The 19,947-nt window shown below is 41.1% G+C and overlaps 2 protein-coding genes across 2 annotated transcripts; both read left to right on the top strand.

Annotated features, from left to right (window-relative positions):
• The first annotated feature begins 279 nt into the window (after positions 1-279).
• cox6b2 (cytochrome c oxidase subunit 6B2) lies at positions 280-2,040 on the top strand. The gene is made up of 4 exons (XM_071540369.1): positions 280-346; positions 899-1,023; positions 1,468-1,568; positions 1,737-2,040. The coding sequence occupies exons 2-4, from the start codon at positions 918-920 to the stop codon at positions 1,788-1,790; spliced, it is 261 nt and encodes an 86-aa protein (XP_071396470.1). The 5' UTR covers positions 280-346; positions 899-917; the 3' UTR covers positions 1,791-2,040.
• Positions 2,041-7,064: 5,024 nt separating this feature from the next.
• Positions 7,065-19,279, top strand: slc2a3b (solute carrier family 2 member 3b). Its single transcript, XM_071540359.1, has 11 exons — positions 7,065-7,227; positions 7,905-8,063; positions 12,423-12,527; positions 13,102-13,262; positions 13,563-13,803; positions 13,967-14,129; positions 14,342-14,529; positions 15,487-15,591; positions 15,696-15,797; positions 15,969-16,172; positions 16,402-19,279. The coding sequence occupies exons 2-11, from the start codon at positions 8,040-8,042 to the stop codon at positions 16,672-16,674; spliced, it is 1,566 nt and encodes a 521-aa protein (XP_071396460.1). The 5' UTR covers positions 7,065-7,227; positions 7,905-8,039; the 3' UTR covers positions 16,675-19,279.
• Positions 19,280-19,947: the final 668 nt, after the last annotated feature.

Below are 19,947 nucleotides of genomic sequence, written 5' to 3'. Positions count from 1 at the left end.
GAGATGGGCAGTCATTGTCCATACTGTTCTTTCGGGATATGCAGTCACATTGTGTTTGCCTGATTTCTGCAACAACAAAAATCAACATTTGTACAGAAATAAGACAAATGCATGATTTCTAAAGAAGACTGGTAAGTGATTATTCAAGTTTTTTCTCAATAAAACTCTAGCCTAGCCTGAACTGAATGTATTTACCTTACTGATTTTGCCAAACTGAAATAACTGTAACAGTTGGGGAGAATGTCATATTTGACTAGGATCATCCTCCAACGTCCCAGCATCCTGTGCGCGTCGACCAGGAAGTAGTACATCTTGCCGAAGAGGACACATCAAGACACAACTCAAGGTTGGTCATCGACAACTCATAAACATTACTCTCTTTAAACGCGTTTTGGGGTTCTTAGTTTTTTCAAGCAGTATGTGATTTAAATTGGTCAAAACGGGTGGAATAGCTTGGCGCCCTCAACCGTTTTACGATCAAAACCAGCTAATGTTAGGTTGGCGAGCTAACAGCTAACGTGAAGTAACTGAACAGCCTGCCAAGCTGAGCTAAGCAAATGCTATGCTATGCTACATGTAAAGCTAAGTTAGCTGGTTAAGTTGTGATCAAGGTCCGTCTGTTTGTTTCTGTCAGAAACGCGTGCAAGTTGGATAACAACCTAGCACACGTAACAGAAAAAATATGAACGAAACTAACGTTAACATAATTTAGCTTTGACTTAGCATGATAGATATAACGTTAGCTAACGTAAGCAAGTTAACGTTAGCCAGCTAACTTGTATGCATTTGTGTGCAGGTCAAAATATGACAGCTGCATCTGTTCATCTAACTTGTTTTACAAACTCACACATTTAATTTCAACAATAAATTAGATAATTCAACCTGTTCTTGGTTTCAGTGTTGATTAGACTTTAAAGATGGCTGAGACTATTGAAGAAAAGATCAAAACCTACCGGACTGCTCCCTTTGACGCCCGGTTCCCCAACACCAACCAGACCCGCAACTGTTTCCAGAACTACCTGGGTGAGGACATGGATTATTATCTTACTATGTTACGACCACAAGTTGATATGGCAATATTGCTTTTCCTCCCCAGTCACACTGACAGTCAGAGGCAGTTACTGCTCTGCAAAAGCTTTGACAAAGTTCATAAGAGCATCATGGTCATGTCAGCGTTAGGAACAACTTCCATATAGTGGTGAGATAAATCACTCGACGTACAGCTCATGTTGCATCTTCCAACAATGTTGGCTGGCCCACAAATTACAATGTGATTCACACCTAATTAAGGTTAGGTTTGTGTAGCGAACTTGTTCTGTCAAGAGTGGACATTGTCATGCTTGTACTGTTTGTTCTGATACTTCTTTGGCTTTTTGTTATGGCATGATTAGTCTGTTTGTTATGTGTATGTCTAATATGGGGTCAAATTATAAGTAACCTCAAACCTATTGTTGTTTTCTGCTCCAGACTTCCACAGGTGCAATAAGGCCCTGTCAGATAAAGGCCAGGATGTGGCTCCCTGTGATTGGTACCAGAGGGTGTACAAGAGCCTCTGCCCCATGAGCTGGGTATGTATTGATTAGCCTGAACCTGATCACATCTGTACCATTTTTATGGTGATTATATGTGTTCTGGTGATTAACATGAAACTATTGTGGATGTAAAACAGCAGTTATGCTGTGACAGGATGGTTTGCTAGAAGATGGCGCTAATGTTTTGTCAAATGTCTCCTGCAGGTTGCTAAGTGGGACGATCAGATAGAGGCTGGAAGTTTCCCTGGGAAGATCTGAAATGGCCAACTGCTGACTGCTGACCCAGACAGTCCACTTCAGGACATTGCACCTTTACCTCTGTGGTGTGCCTAAGGACATTTTTAAACCATGTATCACAGCATCATTGACGTTACTAAGTTGTAAACATTACACTTACTGTAAACACGCACAAGTTTCTACCCTGCACAATAAGGTTTGAAGTTTGTTACCTGTCTCCATTCTAAACTTCTCTGGCAGTGTTTGTCCAATAAATCTGGTAAAAATTGAATTGACATGATGTTACTCATTATAAAATTGCATTCCTCTGTATTGGATTGATCTTGGGGTTATTTCACCAAGCCAGACTTACTTAAGTCTCCGGTATAATTTCATTTCACAAGCAAGCTTGGATGGATGCCAGTTACATTACTATGGTAAGTTATGCATAGATGTAACATGGTTAAGCCCAACTCACTGACTGCTTATTTTCCAGCCTAATTAGTGTTACTATGGATCCACACCATCAATCAAGTTGATCAGGCTGTTTTTTGGCAGCTGATGCCTTTTGTACTAATATTTATAGTTTTACCTTTATAGTTTTTGTGACTAAATATAAAGTTAGGCTGTCCGATATACAATCAACCTATACAGGCTTATCTTTTACATAGGTACTCCAGACAATGGTACTGCATTGTGTTGCAAGTATTGTGCTGAAAAACCTGCTACATTAAGTGAATAGGCTTTAAGGTTCACAATTCTTTAGGCATGGTATCATGTGGGGTGTTTGCCCTCTGTCTACACTCTGTTTAGATGGATTCAACTGAAATTAAGATAATTAGGAATAAGGAACATATTGCTACAGTTCTCTTTTTTTTTACCCATGACAGCTGTATTGACTTTGTGGTAATACTGTGTTTGTAGTTCTATAATGTTGAATGATGAGTTGTTGATCTGTGGAGGAATGCTGTCATCGGATGCGCGGGCTTCACTTGATTACTCACCACAGCCTTCAGTTTTCTTAATTTAATAGCAGCCGCGTGCTGCTATTAAAAACGGAATTAGTCCAGACTACAGTATAAGCTATTGTCAGCACGGTAACCGAAGTGAGGCTTTCTCCGGTCAACGTCGCTTTTTAGTCACCTTTGTGAATACTCAGGTCTATCTACTGTGTAGCCAATGCAAAGTTGACTATAGCAGACTGTTTCCAGAAGGTGGCAGTGGATACGAAATTAGCCAATGAACAAGCATTCTGATTTTTGGTGTAATTGCCCTTTGTTGACGCGCTGTGGCACAGTTGGACCGGAGCGGTACATCCAAGGCCAAACACAACGAGCTGTTTGCTGTTTATTAAAAATAAGGCGCGGTTTGTTGATGATGTGTAATTTACTGTCAGCCCCTGAGGATCAGTCTTTTCCTGGGAAATGATTGGATTGATTCGTGTTGTGTGAAATGATTAAATCTGGAAACAAACAAATCCTGTTTGTTTTCAGCAGAGATGGATTGTGGAAGTGCACCTAAATCGCCCTACACCCCCTGCTTTCTACAATAGAGGCCGTTTGAATGATATCATTTATGACGTGAAATTTTACAGGTAAGGCCTACAGAAGACCTACTGTATGAACCAGCTTCACAGACATTATAAATGAATACTAAACTGAACTTTAGGCTTTTGAAAAGTCATGATAATCAGGATTAGGCTATAGCCTACTTCCTATTCAATATCACACTATAGCTTTTATGGTAGGCCTATCTATCCTGAATGATGTTGGATTTCAATTAAACGGCGATGAAATGTATGTTTAATCAAAATGATCAAAAACATGCTTAATTCATGCTCTTCATACAAATGTCCAACAGGATCTAGAAGGCGGGGCAGTCTGCCACTCTGCCTCCACCGGTGTAATTACTAGGCTACCTTTCTCTCTAACTTTGTATGATTATTGTATATTAAGTATCACTCAGATTTCTCGTGGATATTTCGACACAGCCTCTATCTTTTGCAGGATTTTTTTTAAGCACTTGTTTCTCACTGCGTAGACCTACTTTACACAATGGTAAGTAGAGTATTTTTGTCCCCGAGGAAGAAGGGTCATTGCGTGCGGGGCAACGGTCAAATAAAGTCTTAAATTCATGAAATGCAGCATTATGCTTTCCTTTTATGTGTCTTGTATCAACAGTGGCAGCAGTGAGACTCCCGTCCCAGAAGAGGGGGACAGATTTCCCTTTAGCTTCAGCTCACCAGCTTCAGTGTTGTCGGGTCTTCAGCTATGCCAGCTATGCCAGTCTGTCGTGTTGGGACACGCCGGCGTAGGTGTGTGTTGCCCTGGTCTGTGTGTTTGTAGACTAAATACATTCCTCTGCAGACTTTGGGAGTCATTCAGTATTTACCGTTCAACACGTCTTTAAGCTTTGTTCTGCCTTTGACGCTGCAGGTGAACTTGCACAAACATGAAGGAAAATCTGCCCCTGGTCATGTAAAGGCCGAGATGATTCAATACCCACCGATAAACACACGGTGGCACTGTTGCATAAAACTTTGATAATCAGAAACTAAACCCATCAAACAGGCCACGGACAGTGAAAACTTTAGGCCTACTGTCCTGCGCTGACAGTCCAGTCAGCAATTGTTATTATTTTGAAAAAAAAAATGTAATAGCAAATAGAAAAATCACTGGGTACTCATACTAAATACAGTTGCAAGACAAATAGCTAAGAAATAAGCAAAGTGGAACTCAAGGTAACGTTTTTAAACAGGAAAAAAAAGTTTTATTTTGAAGCAATTCAAAATCCCAACATGGTTTTGACGTGGCGCCTTCATCAGTGGGGAAGACAATTGCATTGTAATGTTCAGACTCATTTTCCCCTTACTGGTTTCAATTTTTTTCTAATTTATTTGAAACTACAGGATGTGGTTCATAATGGGCTGTGTGTGTGTGTGTGTGTGTGTGTGTGAGAGAGAGAGAGGGAGTGAGGGAGTGAGTGACTGACTGAGCGCACGTAACTGTTCTCACTTCCTTTTCTCTCCCTGCCCTGTCTCTCTCCCTCTCCTCTACAGATGGTTTATAATTTGATTTGCTCACTGGGGCCATGTCACTGGTGGAGATGCTGCAGGATTGGTTTCCTTGGCAACCGCTCCTAGACTACAGATAGTTTGAACTATGAATGACCAGAGTGGACTGTCTGAGAAGTGACATTAGCGGATTATTTTCACAATCGTCACCGGTAGTTCCGTTTTTTTTGTTTTTTTTTGTTTTTTTGATAGTTTCAAGAAATAATGTGTAGATGTAAATGTGATTCCCCTAGATTACGCAGAAAGCAAAATTCTACCCACAAAACAGGAACCTGATGTTGTACGGCTCATGACTTGAGATCACTGCTGACATGCGGTCAGTTTTACATCAGGTCTCTGGCTAGCTCGCATCTGATCAATGTGTTGCCTAATCAAATGGTATCATTGCGGATTTAAGTATTCTTATAGATTTCAGGTAGCCTACTGTGCAGCGTTAATTTGGCAAAACAGAAACTCTAAGATGGCAATTAACGAATAATCAATAAAGCAGTTATAGCTCTATAAAAGTAGACTATAGCCTAGTTTGCGGTTCTTATAGCCTAACTAATGATTCAAAAGTTTATAAAAAAAAAAAAAAATAGGTGAAATATAGGGCCTCATAGTATAGTATAGTAGCCAAAGTCATTCAAAGTCAGTCATGTTTGGGAGGGCTGGTGCAGACTGAGGCTGTAGCAGATGACTTGCTCTGGGAATCTCCTAGACACACTTGTTCACTCTTTCCTGTTCACATCACAGTGACTCTTTTCCTGTTGCTGAAGAGGATGTTGCCTAAATTCTGATACAGTGTGAAAACTGATACGCCTTAGACATTGAAACGTTATACTGAGGAGTGGCATTACATAGCCTATGTAATACATACAGTATCCATAGTGAGGACAGGTTCCTCACTTTCATTTTTAATATTCATATTGTACGAACGATGTTCCTTTCAGTGAAACTTGTTGATTTATCAAAATATGAACTGGAAAAATATTGATTCTTTATAAAAATGTTTAAAGAAAAATAACGGGTAAAATATGTCTCCAGTTTGGATGTAAACACCATAAGACTTTCCAGGACTCAAGATTTTGAAGGCTAGGTTCCAGTTTCCATTCAAGGTGTGCAGATATGAGCTCTATGAACTATTCATGTCCATAATTGGCCTAAATTATCACTGCATCTGCATTTTGTGATGTGCAGTTATTTCATGATCAGATGTTAGAATAATCTAGAAATCATTATTGAGATTATTATTATTATTGTTATCATTATTATTATTATTTCTTTTTAAATACTTTCAAATACAAACCCAAGACTTTATCTAGATCACTGAAGACCAAGACCAAGTCAACCCCGAGACCAGGGATGGTCAAGACTTTTTCAAGAACAATACCGAAATAATGAAACATACAAATTACAAGATCCACTCTATCAATTGTTATTTCTGAATCGATGCAATATATTCTTCAGGCTAACTATTGCATCTTGTAATTTTAATATTTTCGATATTTTCGTTGGGCCAAACTTAGGTTGGGTTGGTACGGGTCAGTGTCTTTGTGTTGCTTAACACAGAAATATCAAAGACAAGACAAAGACCAAGACAAATTCGGTCAGAGTCCAGAAAGCAAAATGCTGATTTGGAGTCAAAGATCAAACTCAAGTGCCAGGCTAAATAATATTATAATACGTCCATGGCGCTAGGCCTACAGCGCCAATTAAAACTTGCCATGAAAATCAGACAAAACAGAAAAATACGAGGAAAAAAAAACGAAGAATCCACTCTGCTCACCAAGTGGATTTAGAAAAGGCCGGAGGCCTCGTATTTTTGTGGAAAGCTTGTCAAATTCCAGACGGGGATTTAGGTGGGCTATGAAGATTAGACATAGTTGATGAAGAATTAGGAGGGCTCCCCCATTTGTTTGCCACCCACTGAGCCGGTCTCATGATTTCTGCATGACCAGGCTTTGTATCTGAACTCCGTGCACATAGCCTTTTGTTCTCGCGCCCCCGGTGGGCAGCGCGATGGGCCAGCAACGCTGCACAGAGACTCCTTTCACCGGGACCGTTTGTTCTCCATCTCCAGTCCGTACAGTACGCGTTCTCAAGCACGTCCCCCTTCTTCAGTTGAGCGGAAATACATCTGCGCTGCTGCCACAGACATTACGACAACAAGCTAGAAGCCCACTGACTCGTTTCAATGGGAAACTTCGCATGCGCTTTTACGCGCAGGAGTGCATCCGAGCAAACTATGAGTGAGAGTGGGGTGTCGTCAAAGCACGGCAACGTGCCGGTAGACTTGTGCCGTATTCTATATAAACCGACAGATGGGAGGGAGTGTTCAGCATTTGTCAAAGCAAAACGATCTGGACAAGATTGGTGAACTGGATACACCAAGGCTGGCACGAGTGGCACACATCCTGAGTAACGGTAAACAAACATTTCATTTTATTGACAATGCGGATGCAGTTAGGCACTATCAAAAACTGATGTGTTCACTTGTACATGTGAGCAGCCGAGTTCCATGTTCAATAATATATTCACATTATTAGAATGGAATTAATATCATGTAATAAGTTATTTTAACACAAAATCCAGTCATATCATCTACAGCAGTGTTAGTAGGCTGCATCATCACTTGTTGCGCCTTTGCACAATATCGAATCTCTAGGCTACTTTGTATCTGTAGCTGTCCCTATTCACATATTAGTTTATATATTTATAATGAAAGGTAAAGTTACAATAACCCAGTCTGTAGAGTTAGCAGTATATTGCTTTCCTCTTTTAATTTCATAAGAGAGCACATGGAGGAGGGAGAGAGAGGAAGAGGAGGGAGGGGTTTACCATCATTTGAGTACTGACTTATGTTGAATTCAGGGTGTGCAGAACAGTGTTTCAGCTGCTTGTGTTTCAGCTGCACAGAGTGCTCCGCAGTATCTGAACCTATTAGATCTGTTCACATGCCTTATTGGTAAAATCTAGGCATCACTTTTAAGATAAATTATATATGGTTCATTGTATTATTCTGATGTTAAATTTCCAATTATGCATAATGAATTATTGTTGTGTGAATATGATAGATTGCTGTCATGTTTGTTTATTTTCAGGTTTTTCTGCTGACTGTTTGCACAAAGGTTTGTGTACATATTGAGTAAGAACCAGCTTAATAAGAACTTCAATTTGTACTCTGCGGTGTCCCTGAAGTCTTCTGGTGAATATCAGCTTCTAACACAGGAGCAAAGATGGAGAAGATGGAGGACGACAAGGTAATTAAGCATTATGCTGTTTGCCTTTTTATTGTTATTTGTATCAGTGCATGGGTTGTTGGTTTTGCCACCTTTGAACCCCGTGCATCTGAAGCGACAGTACAGTACCTGCACATTTGTGTAATTTTCTCAGAGATTACATACTCGCTTGTCCCTATAGAGTTGTCTCACATAATTGCCAGTGTTTCCTGAGGAAGAGTGGTGGCCTGCTTTTTGCCATTGTTTATTTTTTCAGAGCCTGTTTCTGTCTGAACACCTCATAATGAATAAGAGCGTGGTATTTACGAGTCACAGGCAGGCAGTTCTGTACTTTTCCTCTCTGGCATGCAGTGGAACTGTGGATAAGAGTAGACTACTTAAGGACATGAGTAAGAGAAAAAGAGTGGGAGAAGAGACTGCTGGATGGCATGTTTGAACTTGAGTGTGCTTTATTTTTTTTCGCTTTTATTTGCATGTTGGGAAGAGAGCAAAGAGGAGGGTGGACAGCTATGAGAGAGAGAGATCTGGGAAAGAGAATCCAGAGTGGGATAGACCAATTGTAACAGAATTAATACAAAGAGGATTAAGACATATTTCTATTATGCAATACAAGAGAGTGTAATTAACCATATGGTGAACTTAAGATCTCAATATAAGTCTCATCATGTATGGCTTTAAGAAAACATCTAAAGCCACTGATTATTCCTCCTCTATCCCTCTAAGCCTCCATAGAATTAGTCACTCTGTGGTTTGTCTTTTGAAACCGGTTGCATACACTGTTGCCTCTTTTTCATGGGTGTTAGGTAAGACTTTCCTGACAACTGTTTTAGTGAAACTGGAGTGTTTGCCTGTAAGCATGCACTGCTGAAGGATGTTTGCACAAAATGAGCATTGCTGTAAAGGGAACTGTCCAATTAAACATGTTTTGAGTAGATATATCCCCTTTTAGAGGTCAATGCACTACAGCTACTGAAGATAGAAGTGTGAATAGGAGGTTTTGTGATGGGGAATGCTGGTTTAAGATAAGGAGAAATGAGAAAGGAGCAATGCAATATAGGAAAATACATCAAAGGAGGAAGAAAACGGTAACTGTGTGAAACTGGAGGGAGAAAGATACATGTATACTGAATAATGAGGAAGAGAGATGGCAAGAGGATACGAATGTGGGAATGGAGTGTTGAAGAAAAGGGAGGGGTTAGTGCAGAGAGAAAACCTTGACTACTGAGAGAGACAAAGATGATGACGCAGGGGCATGGTATTGGGAGTAAAACTATCAGGATTGCAATAATCTGATTTCAGTACAATGAATGAATGAAATTTTATTTTCGTGTCATGCCAAATTAGTGGCCCATCCCTCATGAGATTACCTGGCACAGTGTTTTGCAAACAAAAAAATCACCATATAGGGCAAGCCTCAGATGGAGAGGGAGTCACCCATTTGTAACTGGTGCAGTTAATCAAAAACATTTTTGAAGTAAAAAAGTCATTTACATTGTGAGATGACAGACACTAACATGAGTTTACACCTGTTGAAATGGTTGTTACTAGTACTACATACTAGTTTTAGATTATTGTAATAGCACTGTTTGAATACAGTATGTGCAAGGGAATCATATTTTCATTCATCTACACATCCCATTGATATTGGATGCAAAATAACCTGAAAGTATTGAAAGTAACAAAGTTAAGGGAGTGAAACGGCAGGCGTCCATTACCAGAATGTTAGACATCAGATCAGATCAGATCAGATCAGATCAGATCAGATCAGTCACACACACACACACACACACACACACACACACACACACACACACACACACATACACAGTCTTACTTATGTCACTTTTGGGGTATTTACAGAGACTTACATTCATTTCCTGGAGACTTACCCTAACCATAACCATAGCCACTACTTGCCTAACCCTAACCCTTACCCTAACCTTAACCACTGACCCAAAAATCAGCTTTTTACCAATTGGGGACACGGCTTTTGTCCCCAATTGCACAAGCCGTCCCCAATCAACTGGTCTTAAGTCTGGTGTGTGTCCTTGAAAGTGACTTATGTCATACCAACACATACATACACACACACACACACACACACACACACACACACACACACACACTACAATTAACAAATCAATTGACCCCATAGGATCTCTGAGTAACCAATATTATAGTTACAACCTATGTAGGGCTCTTGACTCACTCCTCCACTCCCTTGTTTAGAAATAGGCTACTATTATATTTGTAGGTTGATTTGACACTGCACTCTCATGGTGTAAATCTTGCTCAACATGAACATGTCTCTGCAGATGCAATTCGTGTTTCTGCATCAGACTCTCTCTGTCTCTCTCTCTCTCACACACACACACACACACACACACAAACACACACAGACACACACAGACACTTACACAACTACACACCCACACAGACAAACAGTTTCTCTCATCCAATCCCCTCTAGCGACTGTCAGTGCCTGTTGAATGGTGCTACGCCTCACACAAACCTGGCATGGCTTATATCCCCCTATTACACTAGGTGATCTCAGGTGATCTCATGGCAAAAGTCAAGGGTGGTGTGCAAGACCGAAATGTGAGAAGTAGAACAAAATCTGTTTCCATTTAACTTGACGGTGATAATAAAAGCTAGCAACCATGTTGACAACACATTTACCATCTTAATGTGATTAAGGTGCTCAAATTTTAGGTCATTTCTTTCTTAATATCCGTTATTTGCCGCTGTCTTCCTAGGCCATTGTGTTTCCCCTTTATCGTGCATACAGTATTTCCTGCGTCCCAAACCGGATTACAATATCTGTCATCATAGTTTACAAGATTGTAGCACCAGTACACTCATCTTGTTTTAGTCCTTACTGTGCTGCAAGGCCATGGTGTCCTTCTGAGAAACATACTGTGTGCTTGATTGCAACTATCTCTATCTCACTGTGGTGCACCATGCTCTCTTATCAGTCCAGCATCGTTAGACCAACCGATTCAGTACTTTCCCATGTATGTTTAGAGTTAAATGGGTATCACCATAAAGCAGATAGACTGTCATAGATAGGCATGGCCTCATTTCAGAGCTACGGTGGTTCATGGTAATGTGGAGCAGCTCCAAACATGCCATTTTAATAACAAATTTGTATTGGTTTTGTTGCCACTCTGAAGTACCTGAAGTACTCTGTCTAAAAAAAACATAAAATAAAAAGGAGTTTGCTGATCATATGGGAAAGAACAGAGAGTTCAGCTCAGGACAGGGAGACGTTCTCTTTGAACCGCCGCATGCTTTCAGAAGATATTATCCACTCACTGCAGTTTGTCTCTTTATGCATTGATCCCAATGTTCTGAGCACATTCAGTACGCAAGTTAATGATGTTTCAAGAATTTGTTGTTTATCTATGTAGATAGTGATATGACTTATGATGATGTAGACAGAGTGTATCACATCGTGGAGATACAGTAGGGAGAAGCTCTTAGTGCCTGTCTCTGCAGATAGAAATGTTGACATGTTTGTTTCTGAATTCCTTGCGATTACCAGTTGTGCTACACAGTGTATTGATTTGTCAGTAGAGATTGTGAATGTTTCACTGATGTTGTATTGTTAAGGCAGTGTGGAAACAGGGGCAGCTGGATTAAAATGGATGATTAAAATGGATTTCCTTTCATAAATAAGCCTATTAGGACATTATACTCTGATTATCAGTGTAATCTATAATGCCTTTGTCAACGTTCAGAATTTCTGTGACTGTGACGCAAAAGTACAAAAGACATGTGGTTTGTATGGTTCTTAATCAAAGTGAAACTTTGGGCGGGGGTTTCCATTTTTGGTGCAGCGCCTCCACATAGCATGGCGTTTCATTTAAACCAATTACTCTGTTCAGTTCTGCTTGGTTGGATACCTTTACATTTTGCAAATTTCACTCCCCAGCAAGCCCTGCCATGTAAGGGATTGTATTAGCTAGTTGTTATGAGCTAAGTCCACCTTAATTCCAAAACCAGCAGGAAAAAAAACATGAATAATAGGATGCAGTCTTGATTCTCACAGGGCGTCTTTAGCTACTTAGCTGAGAAATACACCAGAATTGCAAAACATAGTGCCGTTGCAGTGTTGTAACACCTAGCTTTGGCAGCAAATACTACACAGAAAACTGAAGAATGGGAGGGAGAGCAGATGTAGAAAGGCTCATTGTGTGTAATTACCACTGTCACTATAAACAACAAGAGCTTTGTAGACCCAGGAACAGGCCATGTCCACCATTCAAACTGAGGGAATGATTGTACATCAGCTCCATCCGTTCATTGTTTTAAGTTTCTTTCTTCCACCATATTTTTTCATATTTGTTTGTCTCTTTTGTCTCTTTTGTCTCTCAACAGCCAAAGAAGAGGGTAACCTGTTACCTCCTCTACTGTGTTTCAACTGCAGTCATTGGCTCACTGCAGTTTGGCTACAACACTGGGGTCATCAATGCACCCGAGCAGGTGTGTGTGTTTTTTTATTTGTGTAAGATTTCTGCCACTATTTCATGGCATGAGCACAAAAAGACAGTCATGATCAATACCCCACTCATCAATACACACAACAATCTGCCATGTTGTTGCCAATCATTAAGGGAGTGGGCACAATTCATTGATCACTAATTGATGCAATATTACATCATCTCTCATTTTCTGATAGTAATATTGCAGTATCCACTAAAATGATCTAAAAGACACATTTATAATTGGATGTGCCTCTTTTGCTAATCAATTTAGCACTTTAAGGTTGCTGTTATGTATCTGTGGTTTTGCAGTATGCATCTGTATACTGGAGCTAGGTTAGAAGTATGGCGCAACATGAGTGTAATGAGATTACGTGTCTTGAGTCCCTCATTTAGGGGCGCATGATAGTGTTATGGCAATACCAAAAGCTCTACTGCCCCCATGTGGATGTGTCAAAAACACTCAACTACAAACAAGCATACACCCTACACACCCTACGCCCAACCACATAAGACAAATGCTTTCTTAAAAAGGGCCACTGCTAACCCCGTCATCTTCTCTGTTGGTCTGACAGAAACTGCGTAGGTTCTTCCAGAATGTGTCTATGGAGCGATATGGAGATCCTTTCACCCCAGGAGCCAACACCATGGTGTGGAGTTTTGCTGTGGCCATCTTCAGTGTGGGAGGCATGGCAGGGTCCTTCTCTGTGGGAGCCATGGTCGACAAATTTGGCAGGTGAGAACATCAGAAGTACACTGTGCCGCAGTAAATGGTGTAAATGTAAATGGCAGATAGTAAATCAACTCAGTCCACTTTACGGATATTCTCAGGCTTTTATTAAACATGACACTTCCTCTGGTGAGCATATACCAAAAACAGTCATTTCTCTTTAATACTGTATATTCCCAATGCACACTATTCAGATATTGTGTTTTTATAGTTGCCCTCACTTTTTTCTCTCTTTTTCTCTCTCTCCATCAAAACATACCTATTTACCTATGTCCTCTCTTCTTCCATCTCTCTCTGTATCACCAGGCGTAAGTCCATGCTGCTAGCCAATGTCCTTGCCCTAGTGGGCGCTGCTCTGATGGGACTGGCCGGCCTGAGCCGTTCTTTTGAGATGGTCATTATTGGCCGGTTGATCATCGGCCTGTTCTGTGGTCTGTGCACCGGACTGACGCCCATGTACGTAGGCGAGATCTCTCCCACCGCTCTCCGAGGCGCCTTTGGCACTCTGCACCAGCTGGGTGTGGTTATTGGCATCCTGGTGGCACAGGTATGAGGACCTGACATGAAGTTATCAACAACAAGTTAATTGAACTTTTGCTAAAAGAACTTGATATTACCAAAATGAATCAAATTTGTTTCATTTGGCTAAAGTCTCGTGCTCAACTAAAACCATTACAGATAGCTTATCCCTTGCTGCCTGCGTGTTTTAGATCTTTGGTTTGGAGTTTCTGCTGGGCTCAGAGACCCTGTGGCCTCTGCTGCTGGCTTTGACTGCCCTGCCTGCCGTCCTGCAGACCATCATGCTGCTCTTCTGCCCCGAAAGCCCCCGCTACCTCCTCATCGTCCTCAACCAGGAGGAGGAGGCCCGAAAAGGTCAGGCTGGAGACAGGCCTCTGTTCAGGGTTTAATGAGACTGATGAGTCATGCATACTTAATGATCTGCGCGTTGAAACATGTACTGTAGATGGGGTGTGATTGTGATTTATTGATATTTTACCATCTAAAATCATGTTTCATGCCTCTCCTGACATTAACATTGCATAAGAATGTACTCAATTTCCTTCCATCCCTTCTTCCCCCTCTAGCGCTGGTGCGTCTGCACGGCTGTGAGGATGTGAGTGATGACATTCAGGAGATGAAGGAAGAAGGGATGAAGATGACCATGGAAAAGAAAGTGACCATCCCCGAACTCTTCCGCTACCCGGCCTACCGTCAGCCGATCATCATCGCTATCGTCCTCCAGCTCTCCCAGCAGCTGTCTGGCATCAACGCTGTGAGTAGACAACATATCCCACAATGAAGCACAATGGAAATAGGGATGTCCAAACTGACCTCAAAAATATTACTTTCAAGCAGTCAGAGAATACGCAGAAATGAAATATATTTGTTCTGACAGGCGAATGACAGAAGGTGCTGCAAGGCTGGTACTGGCGCTTGGCTACTGGTGCTTTGCTATTCTGAGATCAAAAAACAAATGTTAGATTGACTGGAATGAATTGAATCTACTAAGGTCAATGGAAGGAGATAAGCCACAGTGGTATTTACTGGATATTGCGTTAATAAGGTCACTTCACCAGACTGACTATCTGTGTTAGTGGTAGCTGCATTTGGCCTGGCAATCAGAGTAAAGCTGCCGCGGCCTGCGGCTAAAGGCCAGGACTGCAGCATTGATTGAACTCAGACAGACACATTAACCCTCATAATCCCTATCGCTCCCTAGACAACAACAGCAGCCAGTAGATTTATATATAATATACACTACCAGTCAAAAGTTTGGACACACCACATTTTTCTTTATTTTTGCTATTTTCCACATTTTAGAATAATAGTAAAGACATCAAAACTATGAAATAACACAAATGGAATTATGCAGTGACCAAAAAAGTGTTAAACAAATCAAACCTATCTTATATTTTAGCTTCTTTAAAGTACCAAATACCCTTTGCATTGATGGAAAGGCAAGGGCTTTGGAAAGAAATTCATACATAGGCATCAACTTCACTATGTATATTTGTCTAAAAAACTAATTTCAAGCATTTAAGCATAAGCCTTTAGATCAAAATGTCTTTGAGTTAATGAAAAACATACATTCAATCAGGTGGGTTCAAGCAGTAGTGTATCTTATATATCTCTTGAAAATATATGTCTGTAATTATTCCTAAAGCTGCATATTTATGGTGCCAGGAAGAAAAACGATATTAAGCCTCTCCTTTTCTTTCTCCTCTTGCAGGTCTTCTACTACTCCACAAGTATATTCGACTCTGCCGGTGTGACCCAGCCCATCTATGCTACCATTGGAGCTGGAGTGGTCAACACCGTTTTCACTGTGGTCTCTGTAAGTGTCTTGCTACCTGGTTGGTGTCTCAGTACATCACATTTACAGAGCTTGTTTTATGTGTCTTGGACATGTCATTAATCACTTCCTTGTTTGGACACCAGCTCTTCCTGGTTGAAAGGGTGGGGCGAAGGACCTTGCACCTGATTGGACTGGCTGGAATGGCTGTCTGCGCTCTGCTCATGACTATCTCCCTCTCTTTGGTGGTGAGTTAATGTTGCTGTCTTCATCATGTCCTGCGACTCTTTTCTTACAAAATGAAAACATCTCCCTAATGATCCTTTCTCCATTCCTTCACCCCATATATCCCTCCCTTGCTCTCTCCCCCATTCTTTCTTTCTTTATTTCTCTATCTCTGTCTTTCTCTCTCCGAGCAGACGACCAACCAGTCTTTGAGCTACCTGGCCATAGTGGCAGTGTTTGGCTTTGTTGCCAGTTTTGAGATGGGTCCGGGTCCCATCCCCTGGTTCATTGTGGCTGAGCTCTTCTCCCAGGGCCCCCGGCCTGCTGCCATCGCCGTCTCCGGTTTCTCCAACTGGACCGCCAACTTCCTGGTGGGCCTGGGCTTCCCTAAACTGAAGGTATGGACACATTTACTCTGCCTAAAGCTTTAGATGTGCAGGTATAGAGTTTGACTTGCTTAATGGCTATTTGAAACTGTAGAATAGCCAGAGCACAGTATAATTACTTTATTGTTTTTAATTTCAGTGTTTAATTTCTTAGGACAATCATCTCTATCTTTGTTGCCTGTGTCAGTACTTCAATTTGTTCTACTGTCTAACAGCAAATCTCTCTCTCTCCACCTCTCAGGAACTGTGCGGCCCTTATGTCTTCATCATCTTCCTGATTCTCCTCATCTTTTTCTTCATCTTCACATTCCTGCGTGTGCCTGAGACCAAAGGAAGGACCTTTGATGACATTGCCCAGGGATTTGCTGCCAACGCGGGGAACCCGTCCCGCTCCCCGGTTCCTGAGGGGATGCCTGTGCCTGAGAGCAAAGGACCCGAACCTCTTTCCCCCACAGAGAAGTTTCCTATGGTGGATCTTCCCCCAGAGAAGTCAGGAGCACCACTAAGCCCTTAGAGAGCAGGGGGAGGAATTAGGGTACAAGACACACAACAGGTTTCAAGCTCATAGATACCGCAAGGAGTTATATTTCACAATGTTATTGTCCGTTTACAAAGGACACTTCAAAGACAGGATTAGTGATGGTCAGTGTTATAGGCAGGGACAATGAAATGAAATGAAAGAGCAGCTTAGTGGCGAGGAGTATGCTTAGACAAAGTCTACTCATGGGGATTCATGTGTTAATACAGAAACAAGGTTTTAGTTTTTAATCTTCTCTTGTTAATTGTGTGCCTGTTTAGGGAATCTTTTTTTTCACAAAGTTATTTCTCATCAAAATGTTTAATGACTGTTTTTAGCTGTTACAGATGCCAAAATAATTGATGACATTCGGTGTAAGCCTGGTTTGACATGGGCCAAACTTAATTGAATTACCACTACTTAATCTTTGTTGACATTCCAAGTGCCAGCCCCCTGCATATTGCTATATAAGAGGATCAGCATATGTTCAGTGTTAAGCCCCAGGTCCTGAACTGCCCCTGGTGCTAAAGGGGGTGTAGGATTTGGGGTTATATGTATTAAGGTCAAGCTAGGAAAGACGTTCTTTGGAGCCCAGTAGTTTGACCCAAAAAGGCTGACTTGGCGTCCTCTCTGCCTGCCTGGTACGTCTTGATCTCACGCGGGGGGGGGGACTTTGTCTTCTTGAGCAGACAGACTAAACATGGAGGAGATAGCAGCTCCTCTCTTCAGGCATGCCAAAACACTGCACTGACTATAGACTTAAACTAAATAGATCCAGGCATGTAGAGGATGTTGGTTTACAGAAGAAGGTTTTATGTCAGCTCTGACTGCTCTCCCTGCCGTCCTGTAGTGCGTCTTCCCTTGAGAGTAGAGGGTGTTTGCTCCTGTGCGTCGTCTGAATGCAGCAGTCCCCACACATGAGGATAATTCAATAAATTGGTCTAGTCTGCATCAAATTAATTATTTGTATGGGAATGTAGCCTAGACTAGCACCGCCAAGCCTTAACAAGGTTTCCCTTCAGGCTCACTCTTCTTAAAACCAAACCGAACCTCTTGTGTCTTATGATTTCACAACAGTGCCAGGCCAGTATGAGAGAAGAAAAGTAGTTGCAGTACTTTACAATATTCATCACAACCGGTGGATATGAAAGAGTACGTGCGGCATTTCGATGCCCCGAAACTCAGGTGGCAAATCGTGTTTTGTACTTTAGGGCTCAGGATCAAAAGCTTTGAACTGTTATGACATAGAAGATACATTTATCTATCATCGTACTTGAAACTCCTTTGACATCAGTATGTAACTGCTTGACTGCTGCCTTACAGGTCATGAAAAATATCCTATAATCTCTAAAAAAAAAAAAAAAGTGTCAAAAGCGCTTGTCAATGTTTGTAATTTGAGGGATGAATAGAAATAGATGGACTCAAAAAAAAATTTCTGTTAAAATCTTTAGGTAACAGGTATCTTGATCTAAAGGACATGTTCCATCAAGACATTATACGTTTGGGGGGGTTAAGTAGGGTAGAAACACTAAATTAATTGTATTTATTGCTTGGGTGACGCACAGTAGGTATCTTATCGCCTGTAATTGTTTGTAATCGTCTGAAATCATCTGTGGATAATGTGGAACCTCTAGTAATCATCATGATTGCTTACTATAACATGACATACATGGGTAATGATATCTTGTCAATGTTTACACAGCATGTGTGATTAATCTTCGGTCAGTAGCTATCTGCATCTTCATCTGGACGTATGTACACTGATAGCTAAGCACTTGTCAACATTTGAGCTTACAGCAGCATTTCATCTAGCATTTGCACTTTGGCAGTCTGATTACTTTTTAATGATTGTTGAAACTGTGTGTGGCGCTCTGTTAAATGTAAATATATGTCTTATGATGTGTAGGGTTATGGTGGCGTTTATTCTTCATAATCCATGTTACATCCACTCAGTTTCTGATATTTCTTGCACTGGAAATACTGTGTTACTATGTGAATGTTACTGTGTTGCTTTGCCATTCTCCACAGTAGTCATTGATATTTCACAGCGTCTTTTTAATGTGTATATTTTAATGTGTATATTAATAGAATTTAAAAGTAGAGGGCTTAATGTGCGTGCGCGTGTGTGTGTGTGTGTGTGTGAGAGAGAGAGATAGAAGAGTTAGTTGAGAGTTGACCTATACTGTAGTGCTATTATAATAGCTTCTTTTTCCCCTGTTGTAATAATATAATAATGAGTCACACTTGCTTTGAGCAACTAAAAGGAAATAAAATTGTCCATCTTTTAAGGGAATGTGTGACTTGAATTTTGAACAAAAACGCAACTTTCTGTTTTGTTTTTTTATTAATAATGCCATTAGTCAAAGCTGGTTTGTTGTCATGCATGTTTAATGTAACTGCAGCTGGTGTCCTCTTCGTGCTTAAGTGTAAATGTGGGAGGTTTGTCTGGTATTTTGTCTGGTACCCACTTCTGCACTGTGGCAACTACATTTCCTTTTCTGCACCACGGCACAACCTCAAAAGCTCTTGAGCAGTTACTTAACACTGTACAGCTAACCGACACTCTGAAACATTGAAATAAAGCCATGAGTTACCAAACTGAAAACCGGAGAGTTCAGTTTCTTCTGTGGCTGCTGTTACATTACAGTTGGATTGAAAATATGTATTCGTGGTTGTGTTGTCATTTTTAGGGTTGCGTGCGTGAGGTGGAGCGGGACGTTATGAGATCAGATTTCCTCTTGGGTCAAACAGCCTCAAACGCCAAACCAGAGCACATGTAGCGATGTAAGAGGGTATTTACCTTAAAGGGATATTACGTTCTCAAACTCAAGAAAAGTCAAAGCCTATGATGTCAGTGAATTGCATTGCCTGAGGTAGCTGAAGGCTTTTTTTTTTAAGGAGACTGCGCAGTCCACTCGCCTGAAGTATTTTTATCTATTTAGACAGTTGGAGTAGAGAGGCAGACATTACAGAGAAGGCTCTGGTGGGATTCAATCAGGCTAGCAGGAAACTTAACCACGTGAATATCAAGTCATATTCTCATACCTTCTCATGCCATGTGTATGTTTTTTAAGTGGGTATAGGGAACAAAGACAATCTTGGAAAATAGTAGGAAAATGTCTATTCCTGCAGACTAACAACCTATAAATGGATTTGGATGGGATTCCCCCATAATGGCTGGAGGACCGGTGATCCATTTCCGGTGATCCATTTCCCTCTTTACTTTACCTTCTGTACCTTATACCCCCCCCCCCCAGAGCGCAGCGCCCA

This window comes from Centroberyx affinis, unplaced genomic scaffold (genome assembly GCF_046629955.1).
Source record: "Centroberyx affinis isolate AG114_WGS23_722 - 3 ecotype Tasmania unplaced genomic scaffold, CSIRO-AGI_Caff_v1 ptg003626l_1, whole genome shotgun sequence".
Classification (NCBI taxonomy): domain Eukaryota; kingdom Metazoa; phylum Chordata; class Actinopteri; order Beryciformes; family Berycidae; genus Centroberyx; species Centroberyx affinis.
This window is presented reverse-complemented; position numbering and strand designations above follow the sequence as displayed.